General features: G+C 40.7%; 1 protein-coding gene across 1 annotated transcript; it reads left to right on the top strand.

Moving 5' to 3' along the window:
• The first annotated feature begins 1286 nt into the window (after window positions 1-1286).
• LOC132607955 (uncharacterized) lies at window positions 1287-2590 on the top strand. The gene is made up of 3 exons (XM_060322036.1): window positions 1287-1448; window positions 1917-1982; window positions 2054-2590. Exons 1-3 carry the CDS (start codon window positions 1287-1289, stop codon window positions 2588-2590), a joined length of 765 nt encoding a protein of 254 aa, XP_060178019.1.
• The last annotated feature ends 8416 nt before the right edge of the window (window positions 2591-11006 follow it).

The raw sequence follows: 11006 nt of genomic DNA, 5'->3' as shown, positions 1-11006 counted from the left end.
GATTTCATTCCTAAAATCACTAAAGCTCATGATCTTGATATTCTCGCGATACCATTGGTCCCATCCTATGATAGTTGATCCTTTAAGGAAGGATATAATGCAAATAATGGTGATGATGATGATGTTGAGGATATGTATGTACTCCTATATATATATATATATATATATATATATATATATATATATATATATATATATATATATATATATATATATATATATATATATATTAAAGTATGACTACTAAGAACACCGAGCTTATATGGCCGGGTATGATATCTATCGCGCGCACACCACCGCAGTTGGGTATGGATAACACTGAGCCTTGTTAGGGCCAGGTATGTATAATACCGAACCTCATCATAGTCGGGTATGTAAGACACCGAACCTCATCATAGTCGGGTATGTAAGACACCGAACCTCTATGGTGGGGTATGATACTTCTAAATGTATAAATGTATGAAATAGAAGTTTCCCATTAGAAAGAGGGTAAGTAAATGTGATGAACGTGGCTAGAGGTATACATGACTCCCTCATTCCGTGACTCGTCCATCTTATGTTATTTCTTATGCTTCCATTATGTTATTGATTATGCTTACATACTTAGTACATTATTCGTACTGATTTCCTTTTGTTTGTGGACGCTGCGTCATCCCCGCAGGTGGACAGGGTGATAGAATCGATCTATAGATTACTTGCTCAGGGACTGCATAGAGGAACTCCATTTGATCTGGAGTTGTAGCTGTTGGTATTATTCTTTTGTGTACATATATATGGGCATGGCGGGGTCCTGTCCCGTCAATATGATGTTAAATACTCTCTTTAGAGGCTCGTGGACAGTTGTGTGTAGCTAGATGTCCTTTGGCCTTGCCGGCTCGTATTTTGTATATTATTTTGTTAGCCTCGTCGGCTTGTGTGTATGAACATAAGCATTGTTGTCGATAATGATATAAATGTGTCGTTGCCCAATGAGATTAGTATTATTGATGTATGGAAATCATGAGTAGGCCATGTGGCTCATCTAGATGTGAATATGAATGTACAATAAGAAGTGCCCGGGTGGGTTAGCACCGAGTGCCCGTCATGGCCCTCCGGTTGGGTCGTGATAGCTAGAGATTAGGATTATTGTTGCAATTACCCTCAACCAGAGAATGATAGAGTATGGGTGATGTGCAGAATACATCTCATTGTTCAAATTCTGCAAGTACATGAACAATTTATTCACTGTGCAATGGATAATTCATCAGCAAACTTCTCTGCTAAACTAATTATTGCCTATGCCGAAAATGAGCAATAGCATAGAGATATCCTTTGGCAAGATCTACAGGCCTTGGGGAACCAAATTCAAACTTCTTGGCTCATCAGTGGAGATTTCAACAATGTACTATCAACGAAAAATACAATTGAGCAACCAGTTACTCAAGATGAAACCCAGGGCTTTAAAGACTGTATTGACAATCTTCAGTTGACACCACTTAGAGCCAACAATTGTTTCTTCACATGGTGTGACAAGTAACAAGCTAGCAGCAGAGTGTATAGTAAAATAGATTGGGTGTTTGGGAATTTCAACTGGATACAACAGTTTGGCCATGTTGAGGCTGATTTCTTGGCCCCAGGAATGTCAGATCACTCATCTGCACTCATCCAGTGTTGGCAAACGGTTAACCTTCATCCTAAACCATTCGAGCAATTTACTACTATCATAGAGCACCCGGATTTTTGAGACTAGTTAAGAGAATCTAGCAATAGAAGATCAATGGAGATGCTATGACCAGTATTTGGCAGAAACTGAAAGTCCTTAAAACGAAATTGAAGGACCTGAACTCTTTCATGGTTTCTTATACTCAAAAATTGACTCAAGCTAGATAGGACCTGGAGGGTGTACAAGCAAGTGCACTACTTAGCTTTTCTGCCAGTCTTTATTTGACCAAGAGAAGGCACTCATTGCCGAAATTAAGAAATGGAGTTCCGTTGAAGAGAAGGTACTGAGGCAAAAGTTCAGGGCATGCTGGATTGATAGTGAAGGTTTGGCTCAAATTACTTTCATGCTCAGCTGAAGATCAACTCTAGCAGAAGTACTATCACTTCTATATACAATGAAGCTGGCCCCAAGGTATCTAATCCATGGGTTGTTGAAGCAGAACTCTTGTCTTTCTTTACCAACCTTATGGGGAAATGCAATGAGGAAATGCCATGTCCAAATACAATGGAGATTAAGAATGGACCATGTGTAACTAGAAAACAACAACTGCAACTGATCCATATGGTGACTAGGGAAGAAATTGATGTTTTAATACAAGATATGCCAACTGAGAAAGAACCTTGGGTTGATGGATACCCTATAGAATGTTTCACTAAGCATTGGGATGTGGTTAAGCAGGATGCGTATGCAGCTGTCCATCAATTTTTCTCTACAGGCAAGATACAGAAATCCTGGAATTATATTGCCATCACTTTAGTGCAAAAAATCCCGACACCTACTCGCGTTAAATATTATAGTCCAATAGCATGGTCCTCCACATTATACAAAATTGTTGTTAAAGTTCTGACTGTGAGAATTAAGAAGGCAATACATGATATCAGTGGATAATCACAATCAGGTTTTATTGAGGGGGGAACATCATTGATAATATTTTGTTTAGTCATGAGATTTTTAAGGGATACACTACGAAAGGAATGTCTCCTAGGTGTGTACTCAAGGTTGATCTCAAGAAATCCATGACACTCTAAATTGGCAAATTCTGAAAAGCATACTATATGATTTGGGGTTTCCTAATAAGTTTTTCAACTGGATAATGGAGTGTGTGTCTACAGTGTCCTATTCTCCATACCTTTTTGTTAGATCAATGGAATATCTGCAAAGGGAGATGACTCAACTGGCCGCCAATAAAGAATTTCAGTTCCATCCAAGATGTAAAAGACTTGGAGTGGTTCACATTTGTTTTGCTGATGATTTTCTCATGTTTTGTAGGGGTGACATAAAATACATTACATTGCTACAAGAAACTTTTCAGATATTCTCATCAGTATTTGGTTTGCAAGCTAATGCGGATAAAAGTTCTCTTTATACTGCTAGACTTTCTCCTGATGACAAAGAAATTGTAACAACCTGTTTGTTTGTTATAGCGCTATTGACCCATTTACCCCAGTTGACCCTTCCCCTAGCCTTATATTATAACTTTGACCTATAGGGATAGGTGGCACGGTTCCTGACGTAGTCGGGGGAGATTTACGATGACTTTTACAGAATAGAGCCTTAAAGTGAAAAACATTTGACTGATAGTTGAATTTTGGGTAAACGAACCTTTTTTAAAAATTTGTCAATTTCAAAAGGACAAGATGGTTGATTATGACTTGGTGGGATGTTCACTTCGATTCTCGGGGAACTTGGGAGCATTTTGAGTTATTGGTTGGAAAGTTGGTATTTGGCCATTGGGTGTTGACCTGGTCAAATAGACATCCGTTGGGAATTTTGAGATCACGAATGAGTCCGTAGCGTGTTTTTATGTATGGCTGCATGTATGGTTTGTATCTGGGAGTTCTCGGGTGATTGTCAAATTTTGGGATTGAGTTAGTGAAAAACCAGGATCATTCTGGTGTCTATGGCGAGTGTGTGGATTTCATGCTGAGTCAGCACAGCGAATGGGGATCTGCTGTGGCAGACTCGTGATAGCTAAATGAGGGCCACTGTGGCGAGCCCACGGTAGCGGATGACCAACTGTTACAGCGAACGACGGGACCAGAATCATATTTATTGCCTAGTGAAAACCCTTCATTTCCTATCCCTTCATTTATTGTTCCAAAGCATCCTTGAGGCGATTTGAAGAGGTTTCAACCAGATTTCTCTTGAGGACTTTGAGTACTTGGAGGCTCGTCGAAAAGGCAAGGCGAAGGTTTGATTTTTCGTGGCTCCCGCTCAGCTTCCAGGTAGGTTATGACTTACCTTATGGTTAGACTTCGATTACAAAGCATATGTACAGTTAGTGATTGTTGGAGAAAGCATGTTACGCCTTCGGGTATGAAGTTGGGATGAATTACCTAGGCTGGTACTGTTGTTTGAATGTGGTCTTGTTTCCTTCTTGTGACCTATTAGCTTATTGCCACTTGTTTGATACTAGACTTGATACTTGGTTGCCTTATTGTGATTGTGAAACTGCTATCCCTCACTTATTACGTATTATCTTGGATAGAGGGAAGAACTTGACTTATTATTCATATTGAGATATGTGTCCATCTGTAGCACGATTTATTTTGATATGTTATCATTTGACATTGATATTATGCATAGTACTTATTCTCATCTTTCATGATACACTGATATGAGCTGAGACTAGGTACTGATGATGATGAGAGCGATGAGAGGCCAATGCTAGAGGTCTGTATCAGGATCAAGAGGGTGTACGATGCTCGAGGTCTTTGTCGGGATCGCGAGAGTGGTACATGGACTTTGGGTTCCCTCATCGGTCATGACTGCCGAGGCTTGGAGGTATTCCGCTCGGAGCATGTGTGTACGGAGATTACATTGTCCATTGCGTATGCATTCATTATCATTTCATTTTACATCTATTGATCAGATTTGTTGGTTGTAATTGTGTTTGTGGATATTCTGAGGAATTGTGGAAACTTGGAAGACTTATGTTTAGGTGCTTCACATAGGCTATGATTGGGCCACTTGATATTTTTGTACTTGAGTTATTATTATTGGATTGTGTTGTGTTTGTACTTGATCGTGAACATGTCTATTCTTCAGTCTCTTCCTTTATATATGTTAGCTAACTGCTGTCAACTTATGATACCTACTAGTACATAGTGTTTGTACCGATACTATCTTGCTGCATTCTTTAATGAGTGCAGAGTACATGACAGGTTCCATATCCACTCCTCGCGACTGATTCCCAAGGCCTTTGCTTTCGAGTGTCTAGGGTGAGCACATTAATGGATACGCAGACCGGAGACTCTTCATTATTACTTGTCTTATCTTGTTATTTCGAGACAGTATTTCATATTTTGAGACTTGTATTTATTTCAAACTTGTAGTGATGTAGTAGTGGCTTTTGTACAGCCTTTAGACCAGATTCCTTTTATTGTTTCCGCACTTATCTATTTTATGATTTAGACTTATATATATATATATATATATATATATATTGATGGGCGTATTTACTTTATTGCTGTTCAATGAAGGACTAAGGGGTGGGTTCGCCTACCGAGATGGGAAATGGTAGGTACCATAACGACTAAGTGATTTTGGGTCGTGAAAACTTGGTATTAGAGCCCTAGGTTGCCCGATCTATAACTACAAGAGCATGTCTACTAGAGTCTTACGGATCGGTACGATAAGCTTCGTACTTATCTGCGAGAGGCTATGGGACATTTAGAAAACTTCAAATTGCTTTGTTCTTTCGAGCTAGTTTATTCAAATTGGTATCCAGACCATTCGAATTGGTATCTGATTCATCTCTATTCTCTCATAGATGGTGAGGACAAGAGCTACTATCGCGAGGGACGAGGTGCCCAAGCCTAATGTTGTGGCCGGCAAGAGAGGACAAGGATAGGCTAGAGGTCGTGGTGTTGTACCGACCAGGGGCAGGGCCTCTGTGGCTAGACAGAGGCGCACTCGATCAGCTTCTCCAGAGTTTTTCCCAAAGCATGAGCTAGAGCGCCATCCCGCTAGAGAGCAAGAAGCTGGAGAGGTATAGGGCCAGCCCAGACTCACCTTGAGGTTATGTCCTATCCAATGTTCTAGGGCACTATGGCCTGTATCCTTCTTCATCTCGATGCCCAGCAGGGTGGTGCCACTATTCGAGGTGGTTCACAGACCAGAGTAGGAGTACAGACTCCTGAGCAAGGACAGACACCGGGTATGCAGCTTGCTGCTGCCATGGCCCCGCGTATTAATAGTATACCAGCCCCTGAGGGTTCTCCTAGGCCAGTAGCAGGCCAGGTCATGACACTTGGGGATCAGGAGCTTGTTAGCAGATTCTTGAAGATGGAGCCGTCCAGATTCTTTGGTATGCCTTGGTAAAACGCGTATGAGTTTATTATTGATATGCATGAGAGGCTATACAAGATGGGTATTATGGAGTCGTATAGTGTAGATTATGGGTCTTTCTAACTTTATGGGAATGCGAAGATGTGGTGGAGGTATTTTATTGAGGGCAGACCTGTTGGTTCACATCCACTCACCTGGGCACAGTTTCACCTAGCTTTCTTGGAGAAGTACAAGCCACATACTTTAAGGGATCAGCGCAGGGATGAGTTCATCCATTTGCAGCAGAGAGGTATATCAATAGTAGAGTATGAGGCCCAATTTCTGTCTTTGCCTCGATATATGACGCAGTTGATTCCAACAGAAGCAAAGACGGTTCATAGATTTGTATGTAGACTTGTGCTTCCACTTCATATTGCTTGTCTTGAGCTTGTAGCCTTGGGGTCTTCCTTTCAGGCGGTAGTGGATCATGACGCGTGTGTCGAGTCGGCCAAGGCTCGATCTTTTAGAGGGTCTAGTGAGAAGAGGCTTCGTCAACATGGTGGATACAATGGTTCCAGTTATAGAGGTAGGGGTTCAGTATTCCAGGACCTATCAGTCACACCCCAGCCCCCTCCCCCGCCCCCCCCCCCCCCCCCCCCCCACCATTCAGTCCGCACTTCAGACATCTTCTGGTGGCCCTTCTACACAGAGTGGTTATGGGTCCGAGCAAGCTTCTTGAGGTTCATTTTCTCGACAAGCCTATCAAAGTGGTTACACCGGTTCCTCAACTTCAGTGCTTCATCCCCAGACACCTAGAGCCTATTTTGTTTATGGTGACCCCGATCACATCACGAGAGAGTGCATCCGACCTAGACAGAGTGGGACTCAGCAGGGTTTCTGGTTCCAGACCCCTAGGACTCTGACATCTTCTGGTAGTCAGGATGGTTCTTCAGCAAAAGGAGGTGCTCATTCAGGTCACGGTCTATCGCATTCGTGCATGGGTGGACATCAGTCAGGTAGGGGTGGTTCTCAGGTCTCCAGGAGAGGAGCGCAGTCTAGCCAGAGTGGCTGTGGTGGTGCGCATTGCTATGCCTTTCTCGGTAAGCTTAAGCCGAGGTATCCGATGTTGTGATCTTAGGTACCATTTCTATTTGTCATCGGGCAGCTTCAGTCTTATTTGATCCCAATTCTACCTTCTCATATGTGTTTACTTATCATTCTGTTAGTTAGGCTTTGACTTGTAACCGTCTTGATGTACCTATTCATGTGTCTACTCCATTTGGAGATTCAGATGTGGTTGACCGAGTCTATCAATCTTGCTTAGTTACTTTTATGGGGTATGATACATAGGTAGACTTAATGATTTTAGATATGGTAGATTTTGATATTATTTTGGATATGAGTTGGTTGTTCCCGTACCACGCGATTATGGACTGTCACGCCAAGACAGTCGCCTTAGCCATGCCTAGGATTCCTAGACTTGAATGAAGGGGCACTCCTGTCAAGACCCAGACCGACGGGCCATGACTAGTGCCCGAGCTGAACACTCATATACGAACCTGCTAGATATAATCAGACTGCAACCAAGGACAATATGGAAATTTGTAAAAGTATGATGTAGACTCATAACGTCATATATCAGAATGAACCTGTCTCCTGAGGATTCACAACTAGCCAAAATATAACCAATTATGCAAGCCGACAAGGCTGCCACTATATACAAGAGTATATAAAACGAACTATGTCGATATAGTTGACCAAAACATACATACAGCCCACACCTGTCTATAGACCTCTAAGAATATAACAGTGACATATGACGGGTCAGGGCCTAGCCGTACCCCAGGATATGCATTAGCCTATATCAAAGGATCTGTAGCAAAATGACTCAAGCTCCGGAACAATGGAGCTCTCCTAGTAGCAGAGCAGAAGTCTTAGGTTGGAGGATCACCAAACTGAGGGTCTGTACCCGCGGGTATGAAACGCAGCTTCCGAAGAAAGAGGGTCAGTACGGAAAATGTACTGAATATGTAAAGCATGATATACAGTAATGAAGATCATGACTGAGTGGAAAGATGACAGGAAAATAGTATGATAACTAAGGAATACCAAAGAATTTGTACCTTATGTTAAGAGTCATGCATATATAATATACCGTACCCGGCCCATTATGGGACTCGGTGAAATATAATATGTACCCGGCCCATAATGGGACTCGGTGAAATATAATAGTACCCGACCCATTATGGGACTCGATGAAATATAATACGTATCCGGCCCATTATGGGACTCGGTGAAAAATAATACATACCCGGCCCTCTAGTGAGGGACTCGGTGAAATATGCAATGAAACTGTGCACGAGTAATAGGAGCAATCAGGTACAAAATGAATCATAGGAGCAATCATGTACAAAATGAATCATCATTTTGGATTCAAGAGAATAATTAGAATGAACCAACACTTGAGAATCAAAGACAACTGTCATGTCAAGTACTACGGAGAACTAGAGTTCATTGGAGTCATGTATGTTCGTCGTTTGCTCATTTTATGTAATTCAAGCCAAAGAAGAAGGAAGGGATAGCTTTACAAACCTGTTCAGCCTCCAATTATCTACACATATTCATCCGAGCTCGTAAGTCTACATTTAAGAGGATTCACACTATCGTTAGACTCATCGTAGTATACTTGTGCTAAACTTTCAAGCAAACCTTTCTAGAATCTGCAAAAATTTCGGCAGCATCTCCTCTGTTTATATGCCTAGCCCGAAATCTCAATTCAGCAACCAACAACAACAACAATAGTAATACTAATATCAACCACATCATCATCAATACAAAAATATTTCATAAACATCCCACACGATGTTTTTCAACATACAACAACAATATACATTTCCTTTCTTCCCAATCAAGGAGCATAATCTCATCAACAGACCAACAACATTAAATACTATCTCTATACATGTAAATCAGCCCAGCCACACGGCGACAACATGCTCAAAACAGTCCATAAACATAACAACTACAACACAACACTTTATGATCTTTCCTCCATAACTATTTTCACTTTTAAGACTTGCTAAACCTTCAAATCAACTCAACATAAGATATAGTATGAAGAACATACCTTATACTTGAAGAATTTCAGCCACACCAACTTTCTTCAAGACCAAACTTACCACAACATCAAGTAGAAGCAAGAATAATCACCTTTCATGGACTAGTTTGGTGTAATCTTGTTAAATTCTTGATTTAATGGGCTATAAATGTTTGGGGGCAGTGTTGGGAAGTTTCTAGGACCATTGATAATGTAATATGCTGAAAATATGGAGTTAATGGGGGTATTTATACCCCTCATAAGTCGATTCAACCGACCTTCTCAAGTGGGACCCGCGAAAGCCATTTCGCAGCTTGGAGTCTTTATCTTAAAATGGCCATTACTCCCTACTACGATGTCATTGTGATGAGTGGTTTGTTGCGTTGGAAACTAGACTCGACGAACTTCATTTTAGGCTTTTGAAATACCTTAAAACTCCTAATATACCTGGAGATATACCCCTCCAAAAGTGACCCATAATTCTACCAACTTTTTTCCAAACTTTCGACATACTTATTTTCTTTGATTTGCTTGGTCCCGGAATCTTCCGAAACTCTCCATACATGATATTTATCATTAATCATACTTGATAATGGTCATGTCCTTTGTTTAAAGGTTGTCCTTCCTGGTTACGACTTACGAGATCGTAATTCATCCTTTACCTCATTGTTACGAACTTCCCATGGCTTGTACCTTCTAAAACTTCATGGGACGTCTCCGATACTCCATTAATACAGTGAAGTACGTGGCATGATCATGCTCTAAAAATGTGAGGTGTAACATCCTTCCCCCCTTAGGAATATTCGTCCTCGAATGTTGTAGCTTGCGAGCTTACGATGCTTTTATTAGTTTCATATCCTCATGTTCTTATATTTGTACTCAGTGGTTGACTGATATCTAGTTACTGTCCTGGGACCTATTTCCCTTAAGATGGCCTTAACTCATGATTGCTACGGCTCCCTGCCAATCTGTGAGCACTCTTAATTGTCGTACTCTTTTGCCTTGCTCCTTATTTCTCAACTAGTAGACAAATTCTCTTGTTCATATATGGCACCTTTCCTTCCTTGCTTCTTTAGTGCTATTTTAGATTATCCCTTTTTGTACTCATTGACCTTATATACATACCATATCATCTCCTTTTAATTCTTTTGTCGGACTATTTAATTCCTTACAATATTATCCTATTCATACTTGAACTTTTCCTACAATTTCCTTTCCTCAGTTTTAGCATAATTGCAATATAAACTCATAAACATGGAACTAATATAAAATCCTACTTAATCATAACTTCCTTTTGATACGAGTATGTTTTCTTCGTAAGTCCTTAATTCTCTTGCACCGGTGATGATTTGAGACTAAAATTGGCCTATGTTCTTCTTTGACTCCCTATCAGTCTCCTTGCACCATTTTTGTCGGCCCTTGCATGATGACGATTTTCTATATGGTTCTATAGCATATACTCTCACATTTGATATGACCGGCGACTTGTGACTCCATGACTTGCAAGGTACTTTCTAGTCTCAGGTAGCACTACTGTCTTGCTATCCATAGGCACATTATCTCCCCTTTCTTTGGTGATCATTGAACTCCCTATAATTATTCCTCTTGTTAAAACTTTTATCTCTTCTAGTGAGAAGATTTCCTTTTTTGTAATCCATATTGTCCTTTATACTTACTCCCTGGTCAGCTTACAGACCGTTCTTACTCCTTTCGTCACCTCTCAGAGTACGTTATTGCACACTTAAATGTAACCAAAATTTCTCCAGTACAAGCGATTCGAACCATAGTCCGGAGACATAACATGTCGCATTGACGAAACTCATTCTCCTTCCTAGATTTGTCTGATGATATACCTGCATTTAATCGATTCTCACTTTTCTTTAGCACATTCTTGACATATCTGTTTATCTCAAAATTTGACTCTTTCAATCTAATATA

Source organism: Lycium barbarum, chromosome 8 (assembly GCF_019175385.1).
Source record: "Lycium barbarum isolate Lr01 chromosome 8, ASM1917538v2, whole genome shotgun sequence".
NCBI lineage: Eukaryota > Viridiplantae > Streptophyta > Magnoliopsida > Solanales > Solanaceae > Lycium > Lycium barbarum.
Note: the sequence above shows the minus strand (reverse complement) of the source record. Positions and strands in the feature narration are given on the sequence as shown.